The following is a 14990-nucleotide window of genomic DNA, read 5'->3' as shown; positions in this document are numbered from 1 at the left end:
CTCGTCATCAAGCTCGAGACCCTGGGTCTCGACCCCGCCCTGTGCAACTGAGTACTGGACTTCCTGACTGGCCGCCCCCAGGTGGTGAGGGTAGGCAACAACATCTCCTCCCCGCTGATCCTCAACACTGGGGCCCCACAAGGGTGCGTTCTGAGCCCTCTCCTGTACTCCCTGTTCACCCACGACTGCGTGGCCACGCACGCCTCCAACTCAATCATCAAGTTTGCGGACGACACAACAGTGGTAGGCTTGATTACCAACAACGACGAGACGGCCTACAGGGAGGAGGTGAGGGCCCTCGGAGTGTGGTGTCAGGAAAATAACCTCACACTCAACGTCAACAAAACTAAGGAGATGATTGTGGACTTCAGGAAACAGCAGAGGGAACACCCCCCTATCCACATAGATGGAACAGTAGTGGAGAGGGTAGCAAGTTTTAAGTTCCTCGGCATACACATCACAGACAAACTGAATTGGTCCACTCACACAGACAGCATTGTGAAGAAGGCGCAGCAGCGCCTCTTCAACCTCAGGAGGCTGAAGAAATTCGGCTTGTCACCAAAAGCACTCACAAACTTCTACAGATGCACAATCGAGAGCATCCTGGCGGGCTGTATCACCGCCTGGTACGGCAACTGCTCCGCCCTCAACCGTAAGGCTCTCCAGAGGGTAGTGAGGTCTGCACAACGCATCACCGGGGGCAAACTACCTGCCCTCCAGGACACCTACACCACCCGATGTCACAGGAAGGCCATAAAGATCATCAAGGACATCAACCACCCGAGCCACTGCCTGTTCACCCTGCTATCATCCAGAAGGCGAGGTCAGTACAGGTGCATCAAAGCTGGGACCGAGAGACTGAAAAACAGCTTCTATCTCAAGGCCATCAGACTGTTAAACAGCCACCACTAACATTGAGTGGCTGCTGCCAACACACTGACACTGACTCAACTCCAGCCACTTTAATAATGGGAATTGATGGGAAATGATGTAAATATATCACTAGCCACTTTAAACAATGCTACCTTATATAATGTTACTTACCCTACATTATTCATCTCATATGCATACGTATATACTGTACTCTATATCATCGACTGTATCCTTATGTAATACATGTATCACTAGCCACTTTAACTATGCCACTTTGTTTACATACTCATCTCATATGTATATACTGTACTCGATACCATCTACTGTATCTTGCCTATGCTGCTCTGTACCATCACTCATTCATATATCCTTATGTACATATTCTTTATCCCCTTACACTGTGTACAAGACAGTAGTTTTGGAATTGTTAGTTAGATGACTTGTTGGTTATTACTGCATTGTCGGAACTAGAAGCACAAGCATTTCGCTACACTCGCATTAACATCTGCTAACCATGTGTATGTGACAAATAAAATTTGATTTGATTTGATTTGATTTGATTTGATTTTAAGCTAAGGAGATGTGTCGCGCTGCATGAGGCAAATGGTGGTCACACCAGATACTGACTGGTTTTCTGGTTTTCTGATCCGCCACTACCTTTTTTAAAGCTATCTTTGACCAACAGAAACATACTTATCTGTACTCCCAGTCATGTGAAATCCATAGATCTGGCCCTAATGCATTTTTTTTAAATGACTGATTTCCTTATATGAACTGTAATTTAGTAAAGTCTTTGAAATTGTTGCATGTTGCATTTATATTTTTATTCCGTGTATATATATTTTTAGAAACTGGGTGGTATGAGCCCTGAGTGATGATTGGCTGACAGCCGATGTATATCAGACATTATAAACTGGGTGGTTCGAGCCCTAAATGCTGATTGGCTGACAGCCGTGGTATACCAAGGGTATGACATTTATTTTTACTGCTCTAATTACGTTGGTAACCAGTTTTTAATAGCAATAAGGCACCTTGGGGGTTTGTGATATATGGTCAATACACCATGGCTAAGGGCTCCGCGTTGTGTTGTGCATAAGAACAGCCCTTAGCCGTGGTATATTGGCCATATTCCACACCACCTCGGGCCTTATTGCTTAAGTCTATTAGTACATGCAACAGTACAGTATGTTGATCTGTCTGGCTCCCTGTCCCCTAGGCATGGAGGAGACGATGGTTTGTTCTTCGAAGAGGACGTATGAGTGGGAATCCAGATGTGTTGGAGTACTACCGAAACACAACCTCAAAGAAGCCCATCCGCACCATCGACCTGAGAGAGTGTGAGGTTCAGATGCAGACGGAGCAACGCCTGGTCAAGAGGGAGTTCCAGAACCAGCACCTCTTCGTTATCAAGACGTCGTCTCGCATTTTCTACCTGGTGGCCAAGACTGAGGAGGAGATGAACAGTTGGGTCAGCCAGATCAGGGAAATCTGTCACTTTGGACCTCTGAGTCTGGATGATGGGACAGGTAAGGACCTGGCACAGAGACACAGTTCAATACGGTCACAGTTTAAACGCCTTGGGTATTAGAAATGCGCATTACAAATTAAATTAATTAGACTGCTCTAAGTACGTTGGTAACCAGTTTAGGGGCTCCCGAGTGGTGCAGAGGTCTAAGGCACTGAATCTCAGTGCTAGAGGCGTCACTACAGACACACTGGCTCGAATCCAGGCTGTATCACAACCGGCCGTGATTGGGAGTCCCATAGGGCGGTGCACAATTGGCCCAGCGTCGGCCGGATTTGGCCAGTGTAGGCCATCATTGTAAATAAGAATATGTTATTAACTGACTTGCCTAGTTAAATAAAGGTTCAATTAAATATATTTTTTTTAATTATAATTAGTTACAAAATCACATTCATATGTTCAATTTCTACAAAGAATATAGAGAAACACTATTTGGTATTCAACTCTTGTTGGAGGCTTTTGTCCAGTGACCTACAGTAAGAATGTGTGCACATGTGTTTGTGTGTGGGTAGAGTAGCCATGTTTAGGAAAGGTTGTCTATATTCAAGACTGAGATAAATCAAATCCAATTTTATTGGCCACATATACATGGTTAGCAGATGTCATTGCGAGTGTAGCGAAATGCTTGTGCTTCTAGTTCCGACAGTGCAGCAATATCTAACATGTAATCTAACAATTCGACAACAACTACCTAATACACACAAATCTAAGTAAAGGAATGGAATAAGAATATATACATATAAATATATGGATGAGCAATGACAGAGCGGCATAGGCAAGATGCAATAGATGGTATAAAATACAGTATGTACATATGAGATAACAACCCATTTAGGTGTCTGATGATTTCTCTGTGTTATGAGCTTCTTAAAAATGTCTTGAGGACATGACTGGTAAATCAAGGACCGTCTCAGAGAAGCCCGCAAAAATAATATATTATTTGAAGATGTGAATATTAATTTGTCATGTGTCGTTTTGCATTGCATTTAAAGGAGACGTTTGAATTAAATGTGTTTATTCTCATTAATGCTCCAAGCCAAGTATGATACTTTGCCTCTTCTTGGCTGTTAAAGTCCCTGGGCTCAAGAAATGTACTGATGTCCCTCAATGACATATTGTAGTATATTAACTATTTTTGGAGTATTAGGTTGAGGTTAGAAATCTTTTTCGCAAAAGGGCCCCTGACGTACATGTACAATCAGAAAAGTGCACACTAAAATGATAGACACACACGCGTATGCAGACACACACACACAAGCACACATGTAAGCATGCACACACGCACCCATGCATACACCTACTTCAATGTTGTAGCAATAATCAAATCAGAACCATTTGGCAGACAGCTTCTGATTACAAACAGTAAATCACTGAACAGTGCTGAAGTAAAATGTGATTTATTTTACCCAATTCAGTTACAAGTTATCTTTTTCTGTGAAACTCATAGTGCCATAGATATTACAACTCTCCACAGGCATGCAAGTTCAGCTAGAATGATGCTTGAACAGTTAGACACCAAGCTCTCTTGTCTTCATGTCTTATTAACTCCAAACCAGGGGGAGAGCTGTGGATAAGAGCTGTCAGTTGGAACATTTAGTTAAACATTGTTCTGTTTGGAGCAGATAGAGCCGACTACATGATCTCCAGACAAAGAGAAGAGATTATAGCCCAGAGGAACAGTGGTAAACCCCAGGTTTACACATTACTGGGAATGATAACACAATGTCAGACATTCAGTCAATGAAATCCTGAACTAGTTTACTATTCAGTACACACACAAAAATCTTTCCAACACACACTGTCGTAAATCCATTGTGTGAAAAAATACAACAGATAATGCCACAATTTCATTATTTTCTGCAGATTCATGTGCTGAATAAATACCTTTAGGCTTTACAATATGCCTAAGGTACTTACAGCATTTAAATCATTTTCAAATAGTAGTTACAGTGTATCTCATTGTCTCCAGAAATGTGAATACACAAAGCGTTGATAGACCAAGCTATTATACTCTACCACATGGTGATACTCACACTCATACTTTGGTCTTTATAACTATACTGAACAAAAATATAAACACAACATTAAACAATTTCAAAGATTTTACTGAGTTACAGTTTTTCACGCCCTAACCTTAGAGAGCCTTTTTATGTCTCTATTTGGTTTGGTCAGGGTGTGATTTGGGGTGGGCATTCTATGGTTTGTTATCTAGGATTTTTGTATTTCTATGTTTTGGCCAGGTATGGTTCTCAATCAGGGACAGCTGTCTATCGTTGTCTCTGATTGGGAACCATACTTAGGTAGTCCATTTTCCCTCCTTTCTTTGTGGGAAGTTGACTTTTGTTTATGGCATAAAGCCTGTAGCTTCACGGTTTGTTTTGTAGTGTTTATTGTTTTGTTCGGCGTCTATTCCTAAAAAAAAGAATATGTACGCTCACGACGCTGTTCCTTCAACAGCCGTGACAGAACTTTCCAACACCAAAGGACCGAGCAGCGTGTAATGGACTCCTGGACATGGGAGGAAATCCTGGACCGGAAAGGACCCTGAAGGCAGGCTGGGGAGTATCGCCGTCCACGGGAGGAACTGGAGACAGCTAAAGCTGAGAGGCAGCGTTATGAGGGAGCAAGGCTGGCAAGGAAGCCCGAGAGGCAGCCCCCACAATTAATTTTGGGGGGCACACGGGGAGTGTGGCAGAGTCAGGTTGGAGACCTGAGCCAACTTCTCGTGCTTACCGTGGCGGGCGTTGTACTGGTCAGGCACCGTGTTATGCGGTGGAGCGCACGTTTTCTCCAGTACGTGTTCTTAGCCCGGTGCGCTACATCCCAGCTCCCCGCATATGCCGGGCTAGGGTGAGAATTCAGCCAGGAAGGATTGTGCCAGCCCTGCTCTCCAGACCTCCAGTACGTCTCTACGGCCCAGGATATCCTGCGCCAGCTCTGCGCACTGTCTCCAGTGCGTCTGCACAGCCCAGTGCATCCTGTGCCTGCGCCCCGCACGTGCCGGGACAACGTCACCATACAGCCAGGACGGATTGTGCAGAGCTAATCGAGACCTCTAGTGCGCCTCCACAGCCCAGTGAATCCGGTGCCTCTGTCTAGGACCGGGCCTCCTATATGTCTCTCCAGCCTGGTGAGTCCTGTGCCTGCGCCCAGAACTAATCCTCTTGCATGTCTCCCCAGCCTGGTGAGCCCTGTGGCAGCTCCACATACCAGACTGCCCATACGTCTCCTCCCTCCAGTGATGGTCCATGGCAAGAAGCCTCCAGTGATGATCCATGGCACGAAGCCTCCAGTGATGATCCATGGCACGAAGCCTCCAGTGATGATCCATGGCACGAAGCCTCCAGTGATGATCCATGGCACGAAGCCTCCAGTGATGATCCATGGCACGAAGCCTCCAGTGATGATCCATGGCACGAAGCCTCCAGTGATGATCCATGGCACGAAGCCTCCAGTGGTGAGACATGGCACGAAGCCTCCAAAGAGGGCCTCCAATCGAAGCCTCCAACGAGGGCCTCCTGTCCGGAGCCTCCAGCGACGCCCTCCAGTCCGGGGCCCGCAGAGACGGCCTCCAGTCCGGGGCCCGCAGCAGCGAGGGTGCCCAGTCCGGGGCCCGCAGCAGCGAGGGTGCCCAGTCCTGGGCCCGCAGCAGCGAGGGTGCCCAGTCCTGGGCCCGCAGCAGCGAGGGTGCCCAGTCCGGGGCCCGCAGCAGCGAGGGTGCCGAGTCCGGGTGCGGCGGCGAGGTTCCCCACACCAGAGGCATCACCAAAGCGGGGTGAGCCAGAGGTGGAGCGGGGTCTGCGTCCCGCACCTGAGCCGCCACCACGGATAGATGCCCACCCAGACCCTCCCCTATAGGTTCAGGTTTTGCGGCAGGAGTCCACACCTTTGGGGGGGGGGGGGGGGGTACTGTCACACCCAGACCTTAGAGAGCCTTTTTATGTCTCTATTTGTTTTGGTCAGGGTGTGATTTGGGGTGGGCATTCTATGTTTTGTTATCTATGATTTTTGTATTTCTATGGTTTGGCCGGGTCTGGTTCTCAATCAGGGACAGCTGTCTATCGTTGTCTCTGATTGGGAACCATACTTAGGTAGCCCGTTTTCCCTCCTTTCTTTGTGCGAAGTTGACTTTTGTTTATGGCACATAGCCTGTAGCTTCACGGTTTGTTTTGTAGTGTTTATTGTTTTGTTCGGCGTCTTTTCCTAATAAAAATAATATGTACGCTCACCACGCTGCACCTTGGTCCAGTTCCTTCAACACCTGTGACACAGTTACAATTACAGTTCATATAAGGAAATCAGTCAATTTAAATAAATTCATTAGGCCCTAAATCTATGGATTTCACGACTGGGAATACACATATGTATCTGTTGGTCATAGATACCTTTAAAAAAAGTAGGGACTTTGATCAGAAAACCAGTCAGTATCAGGTGTGACCACCATTTGCCTCATGCAGCGCACGACACATCTCCTTCGCAAAGAGTTGATAGGCTGTTGATTGGTCTATGGCATGTTGTGACACTCCAATTCAATGGCTGTGTGCGAAGTTGCTGGATATGGGCAGAAACTGGAACACGCTGTTGTACACGTCAATCCAGAGCATCCCAAACATGCCCAATGGGTGATATGTCTGAGTATGCAGGCCATGGAAGAACTGGGATATATCCATGTCCCAGAAATTTTGTACAGATCCTTGTGATATGGGGCCATGCATTGTCATCCTGAAACACGAGGTGATGGCGGCGGATGAATGACACAACAATGGGCCTCAGGATCTCATCACGGTATCTCTGTGCATTCAAATTGCCATCAATAAAATGCAATTGTTGTCCATTGTCGGTAGTTTATGCCTGCCCATACCAAAATCCCACTGCCACCATGGGGCACTCTGTTCACAACATTGACATCAGCAAACCGCTCACCCACACAACGCCATACACGTGGTCTGCGGTTGTGAGGCCGGTTGGACATACTGCCAAATTCTGTAAAACGACGTTGGAGACGACTTATGGTAGAGAAATTAACATTCAATTCTCTGGCAACAGCTCTGGCGGACATTCCTGCAGTCAGCATGTCCATTGCACGCTCCCTTAACCAACGTTGGAGACGGCTTATGGTAGAGAAGTTAACATTCAATTCTCTGGCAACAGCTCTGGTGGACATTCCTGCAGTTAGCATGCCCATTGCACGCTCCCTCAAAACTTGAGACATCTGTGGCATTGTGTTGTGTGACAAAACTGCACATTTTAGAGTGGCCTTTTATAGTCCCCAGCACAATGCGCACCTGTGTTATGATCATGATGTTAAATCAGCTTCTTGAATGCCACACCTGTCAGGTGGATGAATTATCTTTGCAAAGGAGAAATGCACACTAACAGAGATGTAAAAAATGTTTGCACAGCATTTTAGAGAAATAAGCTTTTTGGAGCATGGAACATTTCTGGGATATTATATTTCAGCTCATGAAACATGGGACCAACACTTTACATGTTGCATTTATATTTTTGTTCAGTTTATAATGACCTCAGTTACTGAAAGCCCAGCAGAGATGGTTGCCAGTAATGAAGTAACGACAATCTATAAGCAATGAGTGAATGATAAGAACATTGATGTTTCCTCATATATAAATCCCAGGCTCCTGTCTGCATGTTCTCACCACTCAACTAAAATAATTTTAACAGAAAATGAATAGTTATAGCTATGTAGCTACTAGTTAGCACCTCGCCTAAAATATTTTCAATAGAAAAGTCAAACACATAACTATGCATGCACAGCACACAGTCACAAACTACAGTATGTACAGTATATGGTTTGGAAAAGTAAAGAAATAATACATTTTTCAATAATTACACTGCCTGGTCTTTTTTTTCTCATTCTTATGTTTTATGGTGCTGGTCAAATAATGTTTATTCTACATGTCACATATTTACACAAAATAGAATGAGTATACAAAACATTAAGAACACCTGCACTTTCCATGACATAGACTGACCAGGTGAATCCAGGTGACATCTATGATCCCTTATTGATGTCACTTGTTAAATCCACTTCAATCAGTGTAGATGAAGGGGAGGAGACAGGTTAAAGAAGGATCTTAAAACTTTGAGACACTTGAGACATGGATTGTGTATGTGTGTCATTCAGAGGGTGAATGGGCAATACAAAACATTTGTGTGTGAAGAACTGCAATGCTGCTGGGTATTTCACGCTCAACAGTTTCCCTGTGTATCAAGAATGGTCCACCAGCCAAAGGACATCCATCCAACTTGACACAACTGTGGGAAACATTGGAGTCAACATGGGCCAGCATCCCTGTGGACCGCTTTCAACATCTTGCTCTGACTGTTCTGAGGGCAAAAGGGGGGTGGTGGGTGGGGGGGTGTTCCTAATGTTTGTTATGCTCAGTGTATAACATGTTTATACCTACACATGTGTTGTGGTTATACTGTACCATAGTGGACTTTTTATTAGAAAAGGGGTTACTCAGTCTGAATAGTTACATGGTGGGGGATTCGTTTACAGTAAGGGGGACATGGACAAGCGCAAAAACATTAAAAGCACTACAAATTCATTGCACTGCCACCTGCTGGAGAGTACTGACAACTACGTTTCAGAGATCACGAGATCAGGATTCCTGTCTGACTCTGGCCCAATGTCTGTGTAACATTATCCTGAGCCAGTCCAGAACTAATGTAGAAACTATGGATTTCTTCTCTCTATTCTCTCTAATCCCCCTGTTCTTTTTCTCTCCCTCGCTCTCTCCCCATCTCTCTGTCTTTCAGAATCTGAGGAAGTTTTCTCTCACACCCCAAACCCCCAGCAGGTTTCACCAGCTCTCTCCCGAAGTATGTCATTCATTTCCAACCATGACTTTGTGGCCAATGGCAACAGCAGAGTGGAGATGCCGAGCCAGATGGAACCCAACCATCCACTGGATTACCTATTCCTCTCACAGTGTGAGACAGGGAGGTTCAGCCTCTCTAGGTAAATAGCCTCTCAAACATCAAGCTGGACACCATATCAACACCACACGTTGTTTAACACTCTACTGCACACATTTAATTTTTTCGTTTAAAAAAAGTGCAGTATGCAGAAATCGCTCCGCCATTTCCTGGTTGCAAAAATTCGAACAGTTCGCCTAATTTCAGTTTATGTGACAAAACAACCAAGCATCGTGTAAAGAATCATTGTACCATCCAAACCGCTGTGAAATATATTTTCAATAACCAAAATATTGTATTTTCAGCTGTTTGAAGCTGGTGTACAAAACCGAAAGTAAAAGACGCAAAAATGAAACTTAAGAACATAAAGCATAAAAATAGTGCACGTAGAACATATCTACCACTTATTAGACTTGCTTTCAATGAGAATGACAGAACTATAACTCACATTTCAAAAAGTTACATATTGCATCCCCCCAAAAAATATCCATTCTATTCTTGGAAGATTTAGGCTTTCTGATAATGTATCAATAATTTCAACAACAAAAAAATGACTTTTACCCCCCATCACCCAGATTAGAATGTTTTGCCTCAGGGCAACTCTGTGTCATAAGGGTACTAAAACACCAAGGCATATAGTATTGGGCATATAGTATTTCACTGCCTCTCAAACCTGTTTCTGGGGTTCATTCTTCCTCACTGTCCTCAAGATCACTGTCCTCACTATCAGAGGCTATGATCCTAACTGCTCAATTAGGCTAATTTTGCCCATAGAATTTCCCTGTGTCAATTGCCTGTGAATGTCAGTGGATATGTTGGCAAAAACATTGACCAAAGCCATCATTTCAATCAAACTACATGTCTTTCATTGAGTATGATATTGCCCTGAAAAGTAGCATAACTGCTCACCGTTGCCCTGAGGCAACAAAAAGAAAACTACATTTTAAAAATGTATTCAGAAAAACTAAATATGTTAAAAACCTAATAAATATGCTTATTTAGAGATTTGTCAAGTAATCTCTATTTAAACATGCAAAAGTCTGAAATATTTCTTAACCTTCGCTCACACCATGCGCTCACGTCGCTCTGCTTCCTGAAGACGATCCCTCCCCCAATTGATACATCATACCAACTTCTGCACCTCATTGGATTGTTTACAGACGTCATCACATATTTTGATGTTTAGGTTAAATGATGATAAACGATAAACACTGTATTTTAATTTTTATTTATTTTATAGATGCGACAGCTTTTCAAATTCGGAGAGATCTCTGGAACAAAATTCATCAGACACTACTACTGAAGATGTCTTCTCTTCACCCCTCGGCACTGATCCTTCTCCGTCTCCCTTTCCCCATACTGGCCCATTTCCGTCCCCCTTCCCTCACACTGGACCATCTAAGTCTCCCTTTCCCCACATTAGGACGCATGACCCCCCTTTCAGCGCACCATGTGGCCCCACGTCAACCTCATCCTCTCCTCGAACACTCCATCGTACACCAGATGTCTTCCAGTTTGACAAGCCATACTCTTCTGCCATATTGGAGGCAACTAGTGATGGACTAACTCCCCCTCCTCTACCCCCCAAGCCTGTCCACCTCTCAGAGCACCTCAGAGATGACGGCTCCCACGGGCCTCTGGCAGGAATTAGGCAGCAGCTCACAGGCCAACCTGCACTCATCCCCCGGAGGATCTCTCTGTCAGGCCTGCCAGACCACTTCAGAAGAGGTACAGTATATAACCAGCAGAGTCCTTCAGTCTAGGCCAGGGTTCCCCAACTGTGATTTTATTTTGCCCCCCAAGTTTTCTGCATTTTTAATGTATTTTTTATTGTTGGACTTAAGACTCCAAAAACACCAGGAAATCAGTTCCAAGTGATTTTAAATTTGGAAATCTGATCCAAAGTATTCCTAAACAAAATAGAGGTATGTATGTGATTGTATTATAATGTAAGCAAGGTTTGAAATTATTATGTTTTCGTCAAATATATCTGCTTCTAGCTTCTTGCGGTCAATTTGCAGTCTCCAATTGTATAATTACACTAAAAGTATCTGGACACTGGCTCGTCGAACATCTCATTCCAAAATCATGGGCATTAATATGGAGTTGGTCCCCACTTTGTTGCTATAACAGTCTCCACTCTTCTGAGAAGAGAAGGCTTTCCATCCAGGCTGTATCACAACCGGCCCTGATTGGGAGTCCCAAAGGGCGGCGCACAATTGGCCCAGCGTCGTCCAGGTTTGGCCAGTGTAGGCCGTCATTGTAAATAAGAATTTGTTCTTAACTGACTTGCCTAGTTAAACAAAGGTTAAATAAAAAATATAAAAAAATGTCGGAACATTGCTGCGGCGACTTGCTTCCTTTCAGCCACAAAAGCATTATTGTGGTCAGGCAATGATGTTGGGCGATTAGGCCTGGCTCGCAGTTCCAATTCAATTCCAAAGGGGTTTGATGGGGTTGAGGTCCGGGCTTTGTGCAGGCCAGTCAGGTTCTTCCACACCGATCTCAACAAACCCTTTCTGTACGGCCCTCGCTTTGTGCACAAGGGCATTGTCATGCTGAAACAGGAAAGGGCCTTCCCCAAACTATTGCCACAAAGTTGAAGCACAGAATCGTCTACAATGTCATTGTATGCGGCAGAGTTAAAATTTCCCTTCACTGGAACTAATGGGCCTAGACCGAACCAGGAAAAACATCCCCAGACCATTATTCCTCCTCCAGCAAACTTTACAGTTGCCACTATGCATTGAGGCAGGTAGCGTTTTCCTGGCAAACCCAGATTAGTCCGTCAGACTGATGAAGCATGATTCATCACTCCAGAGAACGCATTTCCACTGCTCCAGAGTGCAATGGCGGCACGCTTTACACCACTCCAGCCAACGCTTGTCATTGCGCATGGTGATCTTAGGCTTGCTCGGCCATGGAAACCCATTTCATGACGTTTCCGACAAACAGTTCTTGTGCTGACGTTGCTTCCAGAAGCAGTTTGGAACTCGGTAGTGAGTTTTGCCACCGAGGACAGACGATTTTTACGCGCTGCGCATTTTAACACTCGACGGTCCCGTTCTGTGAGATTGTGTGACGTACCACTTTGCGGCTGAGCCGTTGTTTCTCCTAGAAGTTTCCACTTCACAATAACAGCACTTACAATTGACCGGGGCAGCTCTAGCAGAGCAGAAATGTGACAAACTAACTTCTTGGAAAGGTGGCATCCTATAACGGTGCCACGTTGAAAGTCACTGAGCTCTTCAGTACGGGCCATTCTACTACCAATGTTTGTCTATGGAAATTGCATGGATGTTTGCTCGATTTTATACACATGTCAGGAACGGTGTGGCTGAAATAGCCGAATCCAATCATTTGAAGGGGTGTCCACATACTGTTTTGGCCCCACAACCATTCACTCAAGAAAAAATCGGCCCGCAGCTGAATGTAGTTGATGATTTCTGGTCTAGGCCCTTTATACCTGCCGCCACATACTGTATGCTCATCAATGTGGTATATGTAATCAATATAGTCAGCACGTGTATTTATTCTGACCTAACATGTTTCCAACCACATAGTATGCCTGGTGTCATTGTTTCTGTTATATAACATGATAACCACCTTCATTAGTGATATTTCTGTCTTATCTAGGAGACATTGAGGGGAGTGCATTGAGGAGCAGGAACAAAAGGCTTAGTCTCAATTTGGTGAGAAAACATGTACCTACAACGGATGAGAACTGAATGTTTTGCACATAATTTTGTCAGATAGTTCACAGCAGGGAATAATTCTTAACTGTCATTGTTTCCTTTTTGAATCTCAAACAACAATATAGGATTTGTAAGTGACTTATTACATCATTCTAGGCCATGCTGTAGTACAAATTCCTAAGTCGGTCTAGTCTTGTTGTCTTGTAGCCACATTTCATTGCCACTCAATGTCCAAACTGCCATGAGGACTCTTACGTGTCCATGGCCTCTCCGGGTGTCTGCGTTGGTGAAGATGTATCGGACGGCTACATCCCTATGAGCCCCACTCCAATCAGCTTCCTCAAGGCTAATGGCAAAACAGAGGCCCCTCTCGCTCCCACCCCCCTTCCCATTGCAGATCTACCTGGGGATCTAGAACCACCTCCAATCAACAGGGATCTCAAACCACGCAGGAGAGGTAATGAACAAAAAGGAAGTTAAAAAACATGTATAAAAGGGCTTCATAATGTATTTAATCCTCATTCCAGCAGTGGGTACTAAGTAGAGGAAGCATAAAACATGCTTTCATAAGCATGTATTTTGAGGAAAAGCAAAATGAAAAAGGTTTTCACATTCTATTGAATCTTGTGACTCCCTGTGATAGTCTCCTTTCAGGACAGTATTTCCTGAGTCAACATTTGCAGCATGGCTCTATTTGAAAAATTGCTGTTTCAACGCAAATGTCCTTTGTTGGGGGAAAAGTACAGCTGATCATTATTGTCCGATGGAGAATTTGAGGGTTGCTTGCCTCACCTCACCATATTGTTTCTCTGGTTTGCAGCACGGCCTCCACCACTGGACCTGAGGGGTCTGTCCACTATCAGAGAATGTCCGACTCATATGCCTTTGATCAGAACCATGACAGAGCCAGGGTGAGTCCGAAATTTTACTCTCTTCATCCTGAACTCTCAGCTCTCTTTCTGTCCAAATTCTAAAATGAAAAAAAAGCTGGATTTATTTGTGTGTGTTTGTTTATGTTGTTCCCAGAAGTTCACTGCAAGGAAAACTGGGAATTAAAGGAGACCAAGAAGCCAGCATTCCAGTAGTAAAGTTACCTTCTATATTGACATTATAAATAGTTATACATACACTTCTGTTTCCGCAATCATCAGCGAGAAGAAAAGTACCCAAGTCAGTTCATAGACAGACTACTTCCCTCCCCTACCATGAATAATTCAGCTGTTGTGTCTAAACTCTGAGTTCCAAACTGCCTAAAGCAGGGGAATAAAGCTTTGAGCATCATGAATATTTATTTATGTTTGGGGTACTAAGAAAGGCTTAAAATATTACAATTGATATTCACCTGAAACTAGCGATACAAAATGAAAAATGTTCTGTATTAGTGAACCATATGACATAACATATTCCGAGATCAAAATATGTATGAATGTGAGGTGAGACTCATTGTAACTGGGATTCTTTTCATTTCAGGAGTCAAGGCAACAGTTCTCCACTACAAACGAGGGCGCCTCCCAGCCGTGGCTTAGGAGATCAAACCTTGACTACCTTTCACTGGATTTCAATTCCGCATCCCCCTCTCCTGTGCAAAAGGTAAACTTGATTGAATAGACAGAGGTCAAATGGTAGGAACGGGTTTGTTTCCAAAGCAAGACATTGATTTGATTTGACCATTTTAAAAACATAAAAACTTTACACCACCAATTTTACACGCCTGAAGGTACCACATTCATCTGTCCAAACAATAGTACGCAAGTATAAACACCATGGGACCATGCAGCCGTCATACCGCTCAAGAAGGAGACACATTCTGTCTCCTAGAGACATACAGTTGAAGTCAGAAGTTTACATACACTTAGGTTGGAGTCATTAAAACTTGTTTTTCAACCACTCCACAAATGTCTTGTTAACAAACTATAGTTTTGGCAAGTCGGTCAGGACATCGACTTTGTGCATGA

The 14990-nt window shown here is 44.2% G+C and overlaps 1 protein-coding gene across 4 annotated transcripts in view; it reads left to right on the top strand.

Annotated features, from left to right (window-relative positions):
• The window catches only part of LOC139422967 (GRB2-associated-binding protein 3-like), a 34642-nt gene that overhangs the window by 9073 nt on the left and 10579 nt on the right, over positions 1-14990 (top strand). For all 4 annotated transcript variants that reach the window (XM_071174497.1, XM_071174498.1, XM_071174495.1 and 1 more), the window contains exons 2-9: positions 2090-2399; positions 9182-9383; positions 10581-11068; positions 12977-13032; positions 13243-13492; positions 13856-13946; positions 14062-14119; positions 14506-14625. In XM_071174497.1, the coding sequence (XP_071030598.1) occupies positions 2090-2399; positions 9182-9383; positions 10581-11068; positions 12977-13032; positions 13243-13492; positions 13856-13946; positions 14062-14119; positions 14506-14625 (1575 nt within the window). The remainder of the gene's footprint in view (positions 1-2089; positions 2400-9181; positions 9384-10580; positions 11069-12976; positions 13033-13242; positions 13493-13855; positions 13947-14061; positions 14120-14505; positions 14626-14990) is intronic.

The sequence above is a fragment of the Oncorhynchus clarkii genome, chromosome 12 (genome assembly GCF_045791955.1).
Source record: "Oncorhynchus clarkii lewisi isolate Uvic-CL-2024 chromosome 12, UVic_Ocla_1.0, whole genome shotgun sequence".
NCBI classification, from domain to species: Eukaryota; Metazoa; Chordata; class Actinopteri; order Salmoniformes; family Salmonidae; genus Oncorhynchus; species Oncorhynchus clarkii.
Note: the sequence above shows the minus strand (reverse complement) of the source record. Positions and strands in the feature narration are given on the sequence as shown.